This window comes from Phalacrocorax aristotelis, chromosome 1 (genome assembly GCF_949628215.1).
Source record: "Phalacrocorax aristotelis chromosome 1, bGulAri2.1, whole genome shotgun sequence".
Lineage (NCBI taxonomy): Eukaryota > Metazoa > Chordata > Aves > Suliformes > Phalacrocoracidae > Phalacrocorax > Phalacrocorax aristotelis.
The window spans coordinates 47,334,166-47,354,856 of record NC_134276.1 but is presented as its reverse complement, the minus strand read 5'-3'; the positions used below and the strand labels follow the sequence as shown (position 1 = coordinate 47,354,856).

At 41.0% G+C, this 20,691-nt stretch overlaps 2 protein-coding genes across 3 annotated transcripts in view; both read right to left on the bottom strand.

Annotated features, from left to right (window-relative positions):
* The window catches only part of SLAIN1 (SLAIN motif family member 1), a 53,520-nt gene extending 50,579 nt beyond the window's left edge, over window positions 1-2,941 (bottom strand). The window contains exon 1 of one of the 2 annotated variants that reach the window (XM_075089266.1): window positions 2,364-2,941. In XM_075089266.1, coding sequence (XP_074945367.1) covers window positions 2,364-2,857 — 494 coding nt within the window. In that variant the 5' untranslated portion in view covers window positions 2,858-2,941. The remainder of the gene's footprint in view (window positions 1-2,363) is intronic. The other variant, XM_075089262.1, reaches the window with a different exon arrangement.
* A 1,782-nt stretch (window positions 2,942-4,723) lies between these two features.
* The window catches only part of SCEL (sciellin), an 80,298-nt gene continuing 64,330 nt past the window's right edge, over window positions 4,724-20,691 (bottom strand). Inside the window, exons 16-21 of the mRNA XM_075089251.1 lie at window positions 19,995-20,069; window positions 18,595-18,703; window positions 15,752-15,854; window positions 11,687-14,975; window positions 9,123-9,335; window positions 4,724-8,290 (exon numbers count right to left, since the gene is read on the bottom strand). Of these exons, the coding sequence (XP_074945352.1) occupies window positions 14,959-14,975; window positions 15,752-15,854; window positions 18,595-18,703; window positions 19,995-20,069 (304 nt within the window). The 3' untranslated portion in view covers window positions 4,724-8,290; window positions 9,123-9,335; window positions 11,687-14,958. The remainder of the gene's footprint in view (window positions 8,291-9,122; window positions 9,336-11,686; window positions 14,976-15,751; window positions 15,855-18,594; window positions 18,704-19,994; window positions 20,070-20,691) is intronic.

Genomic DNA, 20,691 nt, shown 5'->3' with positions numbered 1-20,691 from the left:
CAGGGCTGCAGACAGTCAGTGGCAGATTCCCAGGCACCAACAAAACGCTCCATGGGCTGCAAAGGAATCCAGCCTGCACACAGGGGGTGCAAAAGGCAAGAGTGGAGATAAAAAAAAAAAAAGGATTGAGTTCATCAGGGGACCGCTGACAGGTAGCAGCCTTTCACCTTCAGGGTAGCTCAACAGCTACCAAAGTCCCCCAACAGCAACTGCTCGCCAGTGTCTGCTCAATGGTTGGGTTTTTTTTTTTAATCCTGTGAAGTCAGTCAGCACTCTCTGTCCAGCTCACATGGAATAAATATCCTCACTGCGATCGCTATCTCTCTCAGCAATCCTAGCAAAGATCAACTATTGAATTTCTCTGAGGAGAGGACTCATTTCCCCTGACTTCCTGCGGTGCCTGGCTACACATTTTAAAAATGATACTGAGAAGAAAAAAAAAGAAGAAAAGCTTTCAGCTTGCCTGTTAACCTGCAGAAGTACTCCAAAAGCTAAACATCTGACTGATGAATTCTCAGTGATCAGACATTTCGGTAAAATGCTCAACAGTAAAAAGAGGTTTGACTTCTCTGCAATGATGCTAATTCTACAGGGGGTTTTGTAACTGCAGTTAAAAAAAAAAAAAAAAAGGCAAGACATTTAAGGCCTAAAATTACTAATCAACAACAAGGATACACATTGATCTTTTGTTTTGCGGATAGCAGTTTGCTTTAAAGACTGACATTACAAAAAAGCCCCAAGCAGCTGGCATCACACAGCTGACCTCTCACGGACAACGACAGAGATTTAGCCTTGAACGAAAAACCTTCAACAGCTAAAACAACTTGCTCTCAGCAGTACAGATTTGTTAACAAAGCTCTGTCACGACATTCTTGCCATGGACACACACGTGTGTGACGCGAAGGTAAGTTTTGGCCCTCAAAAAGCATTTAGGATTGCTTCCAGGGGGCAAATCAAATAGGAAACCCTACTGAGTCACATAAAACAACACTGACTTTGTACTGCCCTGAAATACAAACAGGGAAAACGTTTTGTTTAACGGGACGGGATCAAACAAATTTGACATTCATTAATGTGAAGGAAAGTTAGGATCGAGGTAAAATTTGATTCAAGCCCAGATCGACAGCCCCAGAAGAGCCCTGCGCGGACTAACAGTGCACAATGAAACAACACTGACAGAAATTTCCATACAATTTGTTGATGACTCTCATAAGCAATTTTCCCAAACTGCAGCATGGTATTATTTGTACCGCAAAGTACACACAACCAACATTCAAGAAATGTTTATGGTATTTAGATTAATTCTTAAATCCTTTCTCTGCTACCACAAATAAGGATGTTTAAATGCACCTCAGCTGCATTATACCGAATTTTATTCTCACCTGACATAAACTTCTGCTCGATATAAAAACTAACCACATAAAATCTACGTTGAAGCTTTGACCGATACTTAAATCAATTACTTAAATAGAGATAATATGTATTTTATTACTGACACTTTAAAACAATTGAGCATCGATGATGGTCAGCGCGGTTACGCAGTCACCGATTCACCCACTATTCCAGCAGCATTTGACTAGTCCCTACGACATTCATCCAAGCTGCCGAGACAAGTTTTGAGGCTCGCCAGGTTCACTTACTTATTTATATCTCCAGTCTATCGTTTCCCCTTCTTTTTGTTTCTAAGCGAACGTAACCATTCCTCTAGGTCGATTTTATTTTCTGCTTTATTCATTCACTATTCATTTCTGCTTTATTTCAATTTACTAGCACCAAACCGTGCCTTTCGGAGCTACATGGGTGCTCAAGATACACAACCAACCATTTAGATCAATGTCTAAAAGACAAAAGCCCTCCCAAATCCCTGATGATGAGAGACAATTGGGCAGAGAGATTTTAGGATGGGGAGGCAGCGCTGCTCAGATAAAGGCTTTCCCGGAACAATTCCGCTATTTTTAATTCCTTATGTAAACAGGAGGCTGAAACTAGGGCTGAGACCTGGAATTAGAGGAGAGACGATCTTCCTCAAAGGGGGAAAACGAAGGCAGATTCCCCCACCGAGGGCACGACCCCCTGGGCGGGATGGGGGGATGGGGGAAGCCCCCACCTGAACCCCATTCCCGGACACGGCCCCCTCCTGCCCACACTTTTAGAGAGGGAAAAAAAAAAAAAAAATCAAAAAGAGGCAGATTTAAGTTCAAGCAGAACGAGATGAAGTGGATTTAGGCGCTAATGCTAATCAGAGCCTGGAGAGCACCAGCGGGATGGGCGCCGCCAGCCCGGCTGGGGACCGGGGAAACGACCGACACCCGGCTCTGGGGAGGGGGACACACGGACACACACACACACAGAGCCGCATGTACCAGGTATCCTCGTCCTGTCCGCAGCCGCCGTCCTCCAGCTCCAGCACCGCCACCTCGTCCAGCACCGTGGCGGCCGCCGCCCCCGCCCCGCCGCCGGCTTCCTGCCCCCCGCCGCCGGCCGCCGGCAGGCCGGGCGAGGGCTTGAAATAGGCGAGGGGCTCCGGCGGGCCCAGCGCGGCGGCGGCGCACAGCAGGGTGGGCACCGGGCTGGGCATGCAGGGCCCGGCCCCGCCGCCGCTCGCCGCGCAGGGGGGGCTGGCGGGGCGCAGCCCGCCGGGGGCCGGCGGCGGGGCCAGCAGCAGGTGCGGGCTGGGCGGGCCGGCGGCCACCGCGGCGGCGGCGGCGGCGCGGCTCCGGAGCTGCTCGTTTTGCTTCTCCAGCTTCCGCACCAGCTCCTGCAGCTTCTTCACCTCCAGCTCGGCGCTGACGGCGGGGCCGGCGCCGCTCCCTTTCACCTCCGCCATCATCGCCGGTTTCATCAAGGCGGCCTCCATCCCTCCCTGCCTCCCTCCCTGCGGCCGGCCCGCCCGGCACCTGCTCCGCCGCGCCGCCGGAGGGCAGCGCCCGGCCCCCGCGGGGAGGCGGGAGCGCCGGGGAGCCGCCGCCGCTCGCTGCGATGGGGGCCCGGCCCGATCCGGCCCGGCCCTGCGCCGCCCGCCCCCGCTCTTGCGCCTCCCGTCAGCGGCGGGGAGGACGCGGGTGGGATCCCCTCCCACTCCGGCAGCCGGAGCGCCGCGCACACGCACACGGCGGGAACAAAGAGCCGCCCGGCTCCCCCGTCATCCGCCCGGGGGAAGGGCGGCGGGGGCCGCCGCGGCCGGGACAGCCGCCGGTAGCCCCGGGAGCGGCCGGCCCAGCCCACCCACTCCCCCCACCAGCGGCGGGGCTTTGCACAAAGATGCTTTCCTTCCCGCCAGCCCCACCCGCGGGTTGGATCTGGCCCAGGACGCCGCTCCTCTCGTGAGCCGTGTAATTAGAGCCTGGTGGTGTCAGGGTTATAATTATGCAGATTGGAAGTGTGATGGGAATGGGAATCGCAAATAGAGGTTTTGCTGGGCTTGAAAGAAACAAGTTCGGTCAAAACCAGGCTTTTGTGGGTTGGAAACGTGCTGATTCTGGGAGTTTGGGTTCATAGCGAGGAAAGCGATGTATTTTTGGAGGTGCGTTGCGGGTGAAGTGAGAAGACGGAACTGCATAACTACATAATTGTTTATGCACAGGAGAACCCCTGAGATGAAAGGTGCCCTCAGATTGAAATTACTTCCTTTAGCACAGTCCCGGTGCTTAGATGGATTTGTAACTTTCGAGTCTTTGCTTGAGAGAGGGATGAATAATGCTCACTCATGGTAGTGTTTTTATATAGTCCTTCATTGCCCAGTATTGAAAGAAACCATCGCTTGCGTCCCTTCCTCCACCTTAGCAGGTGAGCAGAGATTGAGCGTTGCCCCAGGCAGCTCAGCTGTCGCACAGCCCTCCTTGGGTTCATTTCCCTTGACTACAATTACAGGGGACGACCTCCGGTGTTACTGTCCCGAAGTCTCGTAAAGCCCTGATATGGAATAGGGAACAAATCTCCAGGAAGCGTGTAAGTTGCTCAGCCAGCCACTAATAGTAGCTATCGGTCAGGCGCTACCCAATTCCTGAGCATCGGCTTTAGGCAGAGGACTAGCAATAATGGCTACCACCACCTTCACAGTGCTTTGTCGCTGTCTCAGGTTTGTTACGTGAGGAGGCGCAGACACTGATCCTATGCTCAGGGTGTAAGTCAACTTTGAAATCATGCAGCCTGTCACAGTTTTCTCTCTTTTGTTTATTGTCTGGAAACTTTCTTCTGCACACGCATAGGACAACAGCGCTATTGTTTGTCGGTGTTTTAAGCACTCTTACAGGAAGAAAAATAACAACGGGTGCTACAAAAATGGCTGGAAAGCAAGATGCAGCACGGCACAAAGCACTGACTTCCAGATAACATAACTTTCATCAATGAAGAGAGTAAGTGTAGCCCCCAGTCTACCGGATTGCAACCAGATAGCGCTTAATCCGAAACTTTTGTTTGGTCTCCTCTGTCTCTTTAGAGGAAAGAAGTGGAAAAATGCTGAGAGTGTAAAAACCGTTTGGCCCCAATTTTGTCATGCATCATCAGAGTGAGTAACATATTCCAGTTTTCACTACTACAGATAGCTGTAATCTTTATTTCCATAAGGAAAAGAAGTACTGAGTTTCTACATGTTTAGCCCAGGGCAAAAGGCATATGTATCTCAGGTTGTTATCGCTAATAATGGTACAAGCCTTGAGTCTTAGAAATGTGTATGCTAATCCAGTAAGACTGCAAAGTGATAATAAAGATAATTAGCGGCATATGTAATGTAGAGTTTATTAGACATCAGTAATATACAATGAAAAAAAGCCAAGAAGAATTTTATTATAATCTCAGTGCTGGATGATGCAATAAGGCAGAGCAAATACTGAGAAGAGATTTAAAATGGAGGAATCACTTTTTGTCTTTGAACCAGGCAAGCAAAGTTATTCAGTGGACCAACAAAAAAACAGGAAACGGGTATCTGATTTTTTCTGTTGCCGGAACAGGTACATCACAGAATCATGGCAGCGTGGTCAGTATATTTCATCAATAAAGAAAACACAGACACCAGTTTGGAGGTACATCAGGAGACGTGTTTGGAGACCTACTATAGCATGTAGCGTCATGGCACAGGATCTTAAGAGTCACCATGGAAATGCTTGTCCTCAGTTATGAGTAGAAGTAGTTGCAAATTTTCGACTGCCTTCTCCCATTTGGGCCGCCTACACAAACGTTGCACACAGACACTTGTTTGGGCTGAGTTCCCGAGGAGAAAAATCTTAGGACTGGGCGTAGTGCCTTACTATGGCTACAGAAGCTTTTCCAGGCAGTCCAGATCAATTGATCACAGGCAGGATCAGGCTCATTACATCCCGTCCCCAAGAAAATGGTCCAGAAGGCTGGCTTTTCCTTGAGCGGGGCTGCTTTGAGTCTCATTTCCATCCAGCAGTAGGGATAGAAAAGAGCTTAAACTTGTCCCCGCTTCAACTACTATGCTCACAGTTAGTGTGAGAGACCCTGCCTTTTTTCCAGGCATTTTCTGGACAGGTGGATGTAGTAAAGGGTAAAAATGCATTTCACTGTATTGTATTTGTTGCTCTATTTTAAATGTACATGTAATTTCACTAACATGTAATTTTACTAACGATGTAGGTTCACGTAGAGGTGCTGGCAGATAAAACGTGTTCATGAACACACTATCTCATGGTCTTCATGCTGGCCTGCTAGTCTTCTGCAGAGATGGTTCGAACATATTAGACATTAAATGATTTGACCTAATTGTTTGGGTTTCTAAACACAAATTATTCTCCTCCCAATGCTGACATTACTAATAACGGTTAGTGAGCTCCATTCAGTATCCCAACGCTGTTTGATCAACCCAGATCAACTCGTTTGATCAACCCAGAGCTTCATAAGCTCTTTCCAAACCACAATGAAGACTTGATGGTTCCATTCCTTTTTTTTTATAAATGCGTTGATAAAAGGTGTTTAACACCAGCCCAAAACATCCTAACGTGCCTGTGAAACCTGTCATTCCCAGACATGAGAAATTAAATGCCCAAATCAGCAGAGATCTACTATAGGGTGCTACTTACATGGTATCCTATAGTAGACATTTCTGAATCAGTGTAGTTACTAATAGGCTCCCAATGTGGAGAACAAAGAAAGGGGAAGTCTACAAATCCCATCTGCTCTTCTCTGTTAATAAGCCTGTTGCTTTATGCTGCAATAGCTGCAGGCTGGACTTGCCTTTCAGGCAAGCCAGTAAAGAATTAATTGCAGTAATCCAGTCTGGGCTATACAAAAGATGTGTTACAATAAGGTCAGAGCACGGGCAGTAAACTCCAAGTCTGGTGAGATTATTTTAAAGTGCAGATCCTGTCTGAAAAATTACTCTGAAAGTAGTTTCATAAAAATAGAGCCACTACCATGCCAGCAGAAGTCCATCTAATCCAGTATTCTGTTTTTGACAAAGGCTGATTGTAGCTTTGGTAGGAAAATATCTTGGAAACAAGACAAATATTGAGGGATTTTCTCCATCTTTCAGAAGTCGCCGAAACGAGACATCTGGACTGTTTATTTTTGAGAGCCACCAATGTGTAATAATATTACATTTGCCGAGCCCCATTTTTAAACCATTTAGACATTAGGACTCTACAACACCCTGTGGCAATTAGCACTGCAATTTAATTATGTATTGTAAAAAAAACCCTACTTCCTATTATCTACTTTAAGTCTGCTGCCTAGTAATTTAATTGGGTGTCCCTCAGTTCTGGTTTTCTGAGAAAGACAGAATGATTAATCATTCTCTATTCAGCTTCTCTTTGTCATTCATGACTTCATAAAACTCAGTTACTTCTCTTCCAAGCTGACAAGTCCTAATTTATATAGCCTTGCCCCCACAGAAGTCGGGTTGAACCTCCCATTGTTTCCTGTCTCCCTCCATAATGAGAACTGAATTTTCTAACCCATTGTTTCCTTTCTATTAATAGTCCATGTGTTCTTATGTTACGATAGTTTGGGCAAAGGCTGTGACAAAGAAATACTGTAAATCCAAATATACTCAGTTAAAGAAATCAGCTTAACCAAAAGCTTATTGGCTCCTTCAGAAACACTCAGATATTCGTGAGCATACCTTGCTTTAAAAAAGCCGTATGGACTCTCCTCCAATATATCATACATAACCAGATGCCTGTGTATTCTGTTATTTATTATAATTTGTACAAATTGGCTGGATAGAAAATCAGCCTAACTGAAACGTAGTTTCCCCAGAGCAGCTTTCATATTTTTTCAAGACTGATGTCCCAGCTGATGCTTCCAATTTGTTTGGCACCAAGCCTGCCTTGAATGATAGGGTAAAATGTCTGTGAGAAGTTCAACGATGTCACACTTCAGCTGCTGGAGAGTTTTTGTGCAGATACTACCTGGTCCTAGCAATTCGCTACTGTTAGATTTATAAATTTTTTCTAAAATATTTGAATAGTTAAACATTTTCCTGGAGTTACAGCACAGATTCTTCATTCTCATTGTCTCTTGCAACCGTTTTTACTTCCTGGCTGTTGCTAATTTCCCACTGATCGGCTTTCTCCTTTTTATACAATTTCTTTTTTTAAACTATTATGATTCCTTCTGGGTTTTTCCTTATTTAATTAATATTAAATTCAAGTACGTTGTAATCACTATTGGAATGGATTTTCTATAGGATCAAATCCAAAATGTCATCATTTTTGTGAGCCCCAGTTGCTCCAGAAAATCAGTGTTTATGGTATCCAGAGATATTGCCTATGCATTAAGCTTAAGGACTCCTAATCTGTAGATCCATCTAGACAGCACTATACACGACAGTTCTAACTTAATGGATTATTATTTTATTTTGACTCATCAATTCCATATCAAATCACCCTGGCGTTCAAATGCATTAATCCTTTCTCTTCCCTTCCCTCCCTTTCCTTATAGACAGAAAGCATCGGGTCTGAATCTTACAAATCACGATGGGTTGTTTCTTTCTAATGAGTCTTCATCAAAAACAAAGACTAATTACGCTTTCAGAGAAGCTCAAACATTTGCATTGTCTCCAGTATACATGTGTATTAGAGAATACAATTTGGTTCACAGAACCTTATGGCTGATGAATAAGAAGGAGAAGGTAGAGGGGAAGATCAAGGTTGTTAATAAATGAGCTGATGATGTCAGAGTAAAGGTTTTGAAATAGCATATAGGCTGTTTGAGTGTAAAATGCTGAAGATATCATGACAGAAGTGCAGCTTCTCTCCAGGAGGCTAAAAATGCATGACACATTTTGCCAAGAATCCCAATTTCAGCTTGATTTGTCTTCAGGGAACAGTGGCTGTTGACACAGGAAAAGACTTATTTTATCATGACATGAATATACTGGAGGGTTCAACTAGTTCTGGTCATTTTTTTTCTTTTCATCTTCTGTCATCTTTAATTGTGTCTGTCTGCATATAGTTGGAGAAGCAGTTTCAAGAAATTCAGCAGCTTTGCAATAAAGTGGGAAAAATATGTACTATTGACATTAGCAACTCCATCATATGGATAACTAAGTGATTTTTACAGTTTCCAACATGTTAGTAAGTGTAGGCCAACAGGCTGGATGCTTTGTGATACCTTAAAACGGTTTAGAAGTTCCTGTGTGGAAGAACAAAACAGCAATATGCTTAGCGTTGGTTATGTGACATATCTAGGAAAAAATAAATATTGCAAAAACCTCCTCAGTCCAGCAATAAATATGTTTTCTGAGAAGGCACGTCTGAGGGGCACTGGTACCATGTCAAAAGACCATGGGAATTTTGCAGTTGCTTGGAACGTTCTTGTGTCAAAGTGGGTGTGTTAAATTTTCGAAGCGGGTATGGTTTAAAAAAAAAAAAGTACCTGAACTTTCATCCAAGTTCAGTTTGGTCAAGCAAAAATCTTTGCTGAGTGTCCAGAAATGCCCATGTAATTTATTTTTGTGATTTCTTTTTTCCTGTCAGATGGGATCTAAAAAAAAGCCTAGCATGCAAAAGCCTGTCCTTGCACTATCTATAACCCACTCAATCACAGAAGATCCAATAAATGGCAAAGATACCCAGAGGGGAATTTAGGTACAGTTAGAAAACCTAGATCCAAACTTGTTTTCCAGACCCTCTCTTCCATATACTATATAACCTGCAGATTACCTGAGACCTTTCCTGCAGAGACCAGCATAAAAACCTTTCCCATTCCTCCTGCCATGCCAGGTCTCCTGGGTCTGGGTAGCGATGGACGGATTGGTCTTTCTGGCTCTCGGTCCCTTTTGCATTTTTGTTCGTTCCACTGGTGTACGGTCAGCGTCAGACACACCTGCAAGGCTGGAGGAGAGCTGTTCTGTAACCAGCCCTTTCTGGGACAATCTGGAAATAGAAGAAATGTGGTGCAGCAAGGGCATTTCTTGAGTACACCGGCTGGATTGATGAAGGACGTATGAATTGTGGTATTACAAAACGAGCTCATTCTTCTTAGCTAGAACTTTTCCTTATGTTCGTTGCAATTTCTTTAGGAGAACCAAAGTCCTTCCTACCTCCATTCTCCTGTTTCACTTATGTTCCTACTGAGGAGGTCTTGATTCTGAATTCGAAGGCAGGGAAATTTTTAAACAGTCCTGGTGATCTCCGAGTTAGAAAACAGAAACTGGAATTCTCAAAGCACATACTTTCCTCTGCCTGAGTATCTGGGATGCCTCACACGACAATTGAAGAGGCAGAAAAAATACTGCTCCTTCCCTGTTTTCCTCCTCCAGCTTTCCACAGATGTCATTCCTGTCAAAACTGGTACACTTGCTCCCATGGAGAGTTTTGTTGTGAGAAAACTGGTATTTTACTACAAAAGGTTTTACTGGTACTTTTACTTGTCTGTTACTTTGGTAAAAGGATAAAAGCAGTGTTCAAATGTGTTTTCAACCGTACACTCTTGTAGATTTTCCAAAACTAGTATTTTTAATATCTGACTGTCTGAGATTATAATGCTACAAGTATGGTTAGCTGGATTCTCATTCTTAATTCCAAGATTTTAACTAAATACAGGGATAACATAATTTGAAGTTCCATGTGTGGAAACTCCCTGGAGGAACCAGAGGGTATCAAGATAGTGGTTGGACTTGATGATCTTAAGGGTCTTTTCCAACCTTAACGATTCTAAAATAGACCAACATTTTCTGGAATATTCATCTTACAGTCAACTTTGACTATTGATTTCAATGGCACCAGTACTTATGGCAACACTATTACTTTTTAAATTCCTATCCCCAGTTTTCAGAATCACTGATTCTGCTTGTCCTTAATTGGCTTCTTTGCATAATGCTTTCATCTTTTTCTTATTTTTTTCTCCTTTTTTTCTGCTTCTTTTGGGTGTTTAGACATGTTAACGCTATTCTTTTCCCCCCATTAGGAAAAATGGCTTGAGTGCCAGAAAAACTTTGCATTTTCTTTCCAGAAAGGATTGTTTCTTGTTTTTTTTTTCCCGAGTAGGTAGTTTTAAAACATTAACTGCCCATTGTTTTGACCACAATAGTTGTCTAAGCTCCCAAAACAGATGTCTGATGACTGCACAGCAATGCCAAGACTCAGAGAAGTGCTTTTGGCAGGATTATACTCAGATATTGACTCTAACAGGACAAAACCAACCAGTTTTAAGTCTTGGCACAGGCTGTGAGACTGTAGCTATCAATTTGTAATTGACACGGTTATAAAAACGCCACAAAAAAAGTAGTACATTTACAAGTAGCTTGCTTGGAAAGGGAGGTGAAATCTGAATTTTCTTGAGGCACTTACACAGGTGCAGCAGTACCACCCAGAGGCCACTGCTGTGCTGGGCACTGCATGAACAGGAGGAGTTAGTCCCTGTCCAAAAGAGCTCAAAGACTAGAAAGGCAAAGAAGATACTAGGGCTTAGAATAAATCATCATATGAAGACATTTCTAGTACTCTCAGATGAAAGCCTCCAAAATTCCACTCCCTCACCATCGTACTCCAGCCAAATCTGAGTGCAGACAACTCCTCTAGAAAGAAACATGGCATTAACAGAGATAAATAGAGAATAATTCAGACTGCTTTTAATTATGAATTAGACCATTCGGATGAGATGGAGAAATTCCAGGATCTGGTCTTTGCTCCCAGGACTTTCTCTATATTTACTATGCAGCAGTCATGCCTGCCATGTACAGGCAGTGCAGCTATGCTGTGGGCCATGGGCCACAAGGACCCACCCTGCACAGGTCAGGGAACGCGGCAAAAACATTAGTGGGAACATCTAGTTTATTCCACACACCAGCCTGTTCCACTGTGTTAAAAGACTTGGTTAAAACATAGCTATGCTGGGGGAGAGATTGAGCTTGGCCCTCCCACTTTCTGGGCCAGTGATCTGTTCAAAGAGGAGGACACCATCTCTGTGATTTTAAAGGTCAGTAGTTATCAGGAGATTTTTGAGGAGGTCTGATCTTAGCAGTGTGCGCCAAACATGTTTTGATAACATCTGCAGATTCTTCTGCCCGAAATGCAAGGAATGTTTCTAAGTCCCAGTTTTACTGATGCAGGAGATTAGAGCTCAGTTGCTTAGACCTGGCAAAGCACAAAACAGGACAGTAGGCCTTTGAAGTCAAAGAAGGAAATATCTCATGAGTTTAAGACCTCAGTGATTCTGCATCCATTAAGCAGCTAAATAGAGCTATCTTGGTCAACAATTTCAGACTTCGGCACATCAAACCTACCTAAATATTAAGTGTCTTTATCCTCTGTCTTTTTGGAATGAAGGATGTCTCTGCTGTTACGCTGCTGTGAAGAAAAACGAGGTGTTTTGGTGCAGCAGAAGGGAGAAAAGGAGGCTACATTTCTCCCCGGTAGTCTGATACCAACTCGACTGGAAGCTGAAGCCACCTCCTGGTGTAACAGAGTACCTACAGTGAGCAACATGCAAGTATGGTCAGAGAGCAAAACCAACCAGGCAGGTGGATACCCTTCATTCTAAGCAACAGGATTGTATTAAAATACAAAAGAAGGCAAGGGGAATATCCGAGTTCTGACCTAAGTATATTCTGAGTAAATAAACTGAACACTCGATGCTATCCCAACACGACACACACCTCCGTAGCAAGGAGCAAGGAACAGAAGTGACCTACTGAATAAATGCAAGGCCCCTTTGATGTTGACCAGTTCTTTACATGCCTAGCTAAGGAGGGTCTATGAAGTAATGGAGGGAGTGTCTTGTCAAACTCACAGAGATGTTTATTTCAAGAGGAAGAGGATGAGAAGACAATGTTACAGATGTTTGCCACCTTATGTCAAGCACTGCAGGGGAGGGGATGCTCAGGCTGAGTGTTTTGTAAGAACCTACACAGGATACAACAGACTATATTAATACAGCAAAGCTGTGCTTGTGACATTCCTTGTTCTTGTAAATATCAGTAGCTTTGAAGCCATCTACATATTTAAATGCATCAATATGTATTATATGCATTATTTCACTCCTTTCCTCTTGCTGCTTGATTCTCCCCCCTGTGGAGCTATGTCCCAGCTTTGTAAAATAAAGTGTCCATTACACACTGAAAAAATGGGCCTGATGAATCACAAAACCCCACATAATTTAGTACATCATCTCTCAATACAGCTTTTCAGTCTAATTTAATGCATTATTGAAGATAACGCGTTGATTAAAACAGCTGCCAGCAAACTGTTCATTTGGATTGTTTCATGGAAGCACTAGTCAAAGAGAAATAAAACACCACATGTTAATGATATGCAAAAAGGACAAAAAACAATTAAGTTTTGATACGTTGGTATTGAGATGTTAATATGATTTTTTTTAATGAGTACTGCCATGCCAGCTTTTATATGGTAAATATCAAGCACCACAAAACCGGTGTTTCTTTTCAGCAAACTTACAACATATAATAAGAAATAACAAAAAACCACATGGCAAAATTACCAGGGCTGTTCAGCAAGGATGAATTGATGAGCACAGAATTATTATTTATTGTTTCTTCTTGATAATTCCCTGTCAGTGAGCATTTCAGTAGCAGATACTTGGATCCAGAGTTTGCTCTTGGTCTCTGGTGGAGTGAGCTAAAACCTCTCATCCCTTCAAACACTAGGAAGCCCTGGATTCTAATGTGCTGACTCAAATGAACATCTAACGTCTTCCGTTGTAACTGAGCCTTAGCAATAACTGTTGGCCTCTGAACAGGACCAAATTTGTGACCCCAACATTAAAATTTCACCTGTTGTGCAAGTCTCATTGTCTCCTGGTGAAGAACAGGGTAATAACAAGTATAGTTTAGCTAGAATATGTCATCAGCAAGAGACACACACCAGCAAAGGTGTCTACAATAACAGGTTTATTAAAGCTACTGCCATTAATTAATAAGGAATTTTAATAAAATTAATAAACTATCTACTGTTTCATGGGTCCTTTGCATATCAGTCTGAACATCCTTTAAGCTAAGCAAGACAGATTACGTCATTGTTGAGCTGCAGGCCCAATGGTTTAAATTACACAGACATCCATATCCCCTGTCTCCACTACTGAATGTGCAGACGAGGAGAGAAAGTTTGGCTGGGACAGCCATTCAACAGTCTAATGTTAATCTATGGCTTTGGCACTTTTCACCCTTCTAAGCTCTTGCTCAGGCCCAGCAGCCTCTGAGCACTCTAAGTCTGTCATGGTCATATCCAAGAAGTCCTTTCAAGCTGAGATGTTAGGGAGAAAAATCAGTTCTGAATAACCATGATCTGAAACATCTCATGGCAGAAACTAGTAATCAACACCTTTGTTTGTCCAGTAAACTGCTGAACTATTTATTATTTTAGGCAAATAAGGCAGGTGACTATTGAGTGTTGTGAAAATGTATTGTAACAAAGCATGAACTCTTCTTTCAGTTTCTATAATACACATACGCTATCCAAAAGGGAAAAAAAAATGCTTTCACTGTAGTCTCAAAAGAAGGAGTTTATCTGGCATAATGTAGAAATCTGAACAATTCACTCCAGGTTCCTTTGCAAACCATGGAAAGTAAGACTTACATTCAGAGCATGGTTACCATCACAGTAAAATAGATGTTCACAATCTGACCAGTTGAATCACTTCCTAAAAATGTCAACTTCTCTAAGTGACTCTAAAGACAGAATAGATCAAGAAACTTAGAAGTAGACACTGTAGAAGTTTAAATTTAGGCAAGATGAATCCATCCAAGGTGTTCAGATAGTCAGCTTAATAAAGTAGGAAAGATTAATACAACAACGTTATATCATGCAAAGTATGTATTTCACTGTTTCATGGCAACTATTAAGTGTGCACTTCTTAAAAAAAATGGTAATACAATAGTTACCAGAATTACAAACAGAAAGTGGGATACTTCTAATTAAAACCCTCTAAAAATATTTGTCTAGAAGACCTCTGCAGTAATAGAGATGCATTTTCCAAAGATGATTTGTTCCATCTTAAAGTTATCGTTTAAGTTACTTGGGAAGAATCTTCCCCCGGAGATTGATGTCTCTCCTCAAAGGTACAGAGTGAACCCACCTCACTCTGTACGAAAACAGTTGTTTAAACTGAATAGTTGACTTTTAAATGACAAATCTTTTATGAGATTAGTCCCATTCATGCCATATAAACAGGTAACAAATCTTTATATCTGAAGAGTTGTGTTTTCAGTAAAAAGAATACAGCCCCTTCAAAACATTTGTGTAGGTATGTCCTGCTGCTCAGAAAATTTCAATACATTATCAGTAGTTTTACATACAGCTTAGCAGTTTCACAGATCTGATGAATATGCTGAAACATATCTTGTTTTGCTTCCTGGAATGTGTGTATGATACAGCATCTAAATTCTCATGAAACTAATTCCTTTGGGAACCACGCAGTAGGACTGCATTTAGACTATTTGTTCCTAGCAATAAAAATTAATCATTTTCCAGAGCGGTTGGAATTAACAGGCCAATACACTTAACATTACTGGAACTTCATCATGCTTCCCATATGTCAAAATTAGTAGATCCATTTTTCTGCAAGAGAGAAAAGATTGATCAGAAGTGCCAAGCAGATCACTGTTTTCTAAATGTCACACAAGGAAACTTTAGATCAATTAATTTTTTTAGAAAATCTGCTGAAGTCTGACTGTTCCATCTTGTCATTTGCTGAAATAGGATATGTCTATTTATAATGCTCAATATGCAAACCCTTGGTATGTCTTTCTACAGTTTTATAAGTGTCACAATGCCTTATTATTGTTATAATCTGATTTATTGTAAAATTCACTCTTCCCATCAAATTTTGCAATGGCATAATAACACAAAGTATTTTAACAAAACAAATGGTACTCACAGTGTAATATTTTCATTATGATTTAATAGATTTTGTATCTTCTTTTTATTGGTCACAATGACTACATTAGGTGAAAATACCTCTTAACCGTGGCTTATTCATTTCAATAGAACAACCTGATTCTCAGATGGACTTGCAATTTATTCTTGTCACTTTCAGGGCAAGATGCCATTACCTCACTGCAGGTGCCTCCGTTGACTGCACAGGTAGGACTCTACAGATTACAACGAGCCCTTAAGAGATCTTCCTCGCAGGCACGGAATAGTTCCTGTGTCTAGAACCTGGGGCTGGATATCATCGTAAGCAACCCAGTCTTACAGAATTAAATACTTTGAAAAGGTTTAAGTACACAGAAATGAGCAAAAGCAATAGCTGTGTTGAAATATACTGAAGTTATTTTAATGAACTTCTCTACATTGTTTTTCTTACGTTCAGTCTAATACATCTTGCATCTTACCTTTAACTTTGGAATAGCAGGGCTCACAATGCACAGTTTGTCTGTAAATCCAAATGCTGTCTCCTGCTTTCAGATCTTCCAGTGGTCTTTTACATACTTCACACTTCAACACACAAGCAAAAGTAACAAGAAAAATTAAACCCTCCTCTAATATTCATTCCCAGCATGCTGTCTTTTAGGAAGTAAGCAACCCCTAGAGCAGAATAGGGGTTATGAGCACTGCACTATCATCAAATCTGAACTCTGAAAGAGTAGTTTTAATGAACAGTAAAGTAGACATCTGAGGACCTCACCTTTAGACATCTGAAAATCAGATACCTAAGTCTCAACTGGTTCCCTAGGTTCTCGTTATACTCACCAACCCCTTCTTTCCCCCAGACATTTCCAAAGACTACTTTCTCTGTCTTAGATTAGCCATTTATCCTAAAATAAGATTAATCACCCTTTTGAGATCCTTTTGTTTCTTCACTGAGTAAAGGAGCATGATCAGACTTAATTATCCAACTCAGAGTAGATCTTCAAGAATCTAGACCTGCTTATATCAAAACATTTTATGATCCCTTATCTTAACCATTAACTATGTCTCCCATTACTGCAGAATTTGGACACTGCTTTCACAAATGTCTCAAAAATCTACTTTCTGAGATAGAAAAGCATCGCCTGCATTTCACATATGAAAATACACAGGTACACATGGGTTGACTTCCCAAGATCACAAGGATAGCCTACAGTGGATGAAGGAGCAAAGTAATTTGATCTATAAACCAGAATCTTGACACCCAGATCATCCTTTTTTTTTTTTTTTTCCCAATCTAATAAAAGAATTGCAAATTCTGGTTTCTCTGGATATTTTGTGCTCTGATAAGTGAAAATCAGCAGCACTTTTACAGCGCAATTCAGCAACTGAATTGCCAGCCATCCCAGAAAGGCTGTAAGCCTTTCCATAATTTTCACAATGGCTGTCTATTCAGAGAAATTTGGACTGAAAATCTTTATTAAAATTAAAAATTAACAGTCTTACCCAGACCATCCCTTTGCAGCTAAATGAAAAAAGAAATTGCGTGAGGTCAACACCATGGACTTAAAGGTGGTGTGAGTGATTAGATCCAGGATCCAGTTAATATGCAATTGCCTTATGTTACACATGCTCACTAGGGCTAGTGTGAAATTGCAGCTGAGCTCTCAGTATTGATTAGTATAACATGTCACAGTACTAGAGAACTTTTTTTTCCAGTTTTAGAGAACTGTGTTTTTTCTATATCTTTTCTATGTAAGCTGCTAGTATTAAGGTACTGTTAAAACAGCCCACTCTCTTCACTCGTTTTATGTTTCCTTGTATAAATCAGCAAAAGCCTGGGCATGTTTTCAAAGCTTTGATCACCAAGATTAGCTAGCATTTTTATACAGAGAAAAGACCCTACAATTTGGATTATTTACTCACTGAACTTTTGGTATATACCTTTACATGGAAACAAAGACCTTATACTGCTGTCAGCTACATGCAAATCTCTAATGGATACAGGGTATCTGTAAGGAGCTAAAGGAATATTAATGATGAGAAATTGGACTACTTAGCTAAATACATAAATACAAGCATGAACAACAGACCTACATTAGTTGTTTAATCTTTTTGCCAATGCTTCCATAAATGTGTAGTTACACAAAACTTAAGCTGAATTTTGCTGGCCAGACACGTCCCCACTTGGGAATAGGTAACAGAAAGAATATAAGTTAAAAAATAAGCTTAAATGCTTAAAAGATAACTCAGCCAATACCAAAATGTTAACACTCCTATCTGCATAAAAAGCCCATTACTCTTTAGGTGGGTTGATCTGTCTAAAAAGAATGATGCAAACCAGAGCTTGTATTTACTTGCAACAATAGTATTAAGGAGGTATTACATAGTGATTTCTATGGAAGAAACTGCATTTCTAGTGCTCTCAGAGCTCAGAAAGTCCGTATGAGACAAAAAGCAGATGTAAATTCATACGTGTTAAGTACAACCTTACTGCTGTGTTCTGCTTTGGGTCACTTTTCATGCAGTAACTAGGTAAAAGAACTGCTGTTAGAAGCAGAAGTAAAAGCTATGCAAGACTGGGCAGAAAAATGAGCTATGCTAATGAGGTGATTTTGCCGAGTATTGTTTGTTAGAACAACAAACTCTGTGTGGAGATGCAAGCAGAATTAAGACACATGAAGCAGAAAGAACACAGACTAGAGGGCTGAGCACTGGTAGGTATACCCTGAGAAAAGTTTAAGAGTCAATTTTAGGCTAAGGCTTAAGCTTTGGAGTGACAAGCAAAAAAAAAAAATTTCTTCTGTGCTTTCATTCTTATTGGAAACAGGAAAAAAATACATATTTTTTAATAAATAAGACTGAAGCAAAGACATCCAATTTCACACTATTTTATCCTACATTTTACTTTGTAAAAATAGAAATAGAATAAAACTTTATATTATGAAGAAAGTGTAAATAGGGTATAATTCACTATATCAGACTGGGAGCATGTATAACTGAAGGCTTATAATTGTGTAGGGCATTCAGGATACGTTCCACTGCATCCTTTATCCACCTTGTGGTTGTGAGAGAGAAGGAGAGCCAGGGAGAGGGAGAGTAGAGGAAGAAGGGGAGAGAGAGGTTGAAAGAAAGAGGAAGAGATTATATAGGGGCGAAAGAGAGAGACTAATATTTCCTACATTAATCTTTTCCTCCAGTGTGCAAGCCTTCCTCTTCTCCCAGGTGGAGATGGCCTAAGGCCTAAATATTCTCTTATTATATCTGTAATACAATGCAGGTATTACATTCAAATTATATTTCTTAGTAGCAGGTGAAATCTTCTTACCTTGAAGCAAGTCGAATGACAGCAAATTTGCAAGGCATCTAAGATCATTTTGGCATCTATACCCAAGGGCTTCCTGCAGTATGTACATATATCTTTTCCAATTATACTCCTGTGTATATAATATAACATCAGCTGTCAGAAAAAGAGCTACCATTGAAATCTGAAGGAGAAAATTTATAAGCTTAGTGCACTATATGGGAAAGACTTTGTATACTGTAAAAAGGCCATAAATGGAAAAATGTCATGTGTAGATTCCCTCCATTCTAGTTGACAGGTGTAATATACATGCTCGTGTGATGGGCAAATTGCTGAGCATAATTGTCAAGTAGCAAAAATACCTTGATAGAAAGAATGGTGGTCTTTGGTGAAGTGAATGATTTCAAACAGTAATGAGACTGTATTAAGCTGCTGAGTGCCTGGGAGCATGTATGCTAAATGGGGATGAAGTGGAGGATAATGATTTTAATGTTTTAATCACAAAAGTAAATTGGTAGTTGAATTTAAACTGCCGTCATTTGATCACTCTGATATAGAATTCTCTATGTTGTGGAAATGACTGAAAATAGTTTTAATTTTCTGCAGTGCAGACAGAAATCCTACCTCCATGGCAGTTATAGAACAGCCTACTTGGTATTCATAAAAATAATATTTTGAAATTTTTTCTCAGCTCTTTTTACATTTTTTTTATGACATCAATCTGTAATTTCTCTAGATACAATTGTTGGTGTTGATTTTGGACTAAAAAATCAACTGGTCTTGCTCCTTTCCACTCAATGATAAGCCGTTTTACTTATTTTTTATCATTCCCAGAGTTCCTTATACTTAGGTTGGAAAGGATACAAGTTTTGCTGATTTGGTATTTCTAAGTAATGGGAATGTCCAAATTATCTGAACTGAGAGTAGTGGGCACATTTTTTTTTTCCCTCTACGAGGTAACATATTACTGATTGAGCAAATATCCTTCTTATATTTGGGAATATCTTAACTGGTGTGAAAACATAGAGTTTTTAACAGCAGTGTCTTTCAAACCTATTCCTCCACATCTGTACATAAAGTTGGTCATTACAGGCACCATTCTTACAAACGAAGGAAATTTTGCAGAGTAAGCAGCTGCCCGAGGTAGAAACCTACAGAATCACAAAGGCAACTCTATTACTTAAGGCACTGGCTATTGTTTCTATAGATATTTTAAAATGTCAGCTGTGACAAGCCTAACATAATATTAGGTTGCTGAACTGTGGTAATGATTTGATGGCAAGATCCCGCTTAAAGGGAGCTCTGTATAAAAAGCTGTCTGACGAGCGTAATGGTGACTTCCACTGCTCTCTTTTGTCTGAACACTTGAATGCTTATGCAAAATGCCTGTGCCCTTTGATACAATGTTATTAATGTGTACTTACCGATCAGAAGTAGAGTAAACCGTTTTGATAGTGTTTCCAGTTATATTTTCTTCATAGGCACCATATGATGATTTGCTGTGAAGCGGAGTGCATAGCAATCACTAAACAGTAGTTTTTATTTTCAAAGTTTTCACCACACTGATAATATGCAAATTAAACTCATGTAACATGCTTGTAAAAAAAATCATCATACTTGGTGATGAGTTCTTTTTCTGTATTCTCACATCCATCAAGAAATATATATCAAATAAAAAAGCATAAATGAGAAATATAGTGTCCTTAGACTGTGTTCTGTTGGTGAATGATTCTTCAACATTTTAAAATTAAATCTATAAGCCCATTGAGCAAAATCCACATGATAGTATTGGGTTTACCTGTACTGATACCCAGCCTAAATGATACATATCAGGAAATGGTGACACGCTGTATTTTCTCCTTTTTAAATCCCTTCTTTCATTAGTCCTCAATGAGCTGTCAAACAGCCAAACAAAATTACAACATGTCCCTAGAAGTAGAGTGAGGGTCTTTGTAATACAATGAGTGATTTGTGTTTACTACAGTAACTGTATTGTTCCTCGCATCAGAGTAGGAAGAAATATACTGAATTTATCTGCAGGGAAGTTAAATCTTCCCTTTTTAACAGTCCCAGCCCTAGTTGCTTAACTATCAGGTCTGTTTGCATGGAAGGGATGAGTAT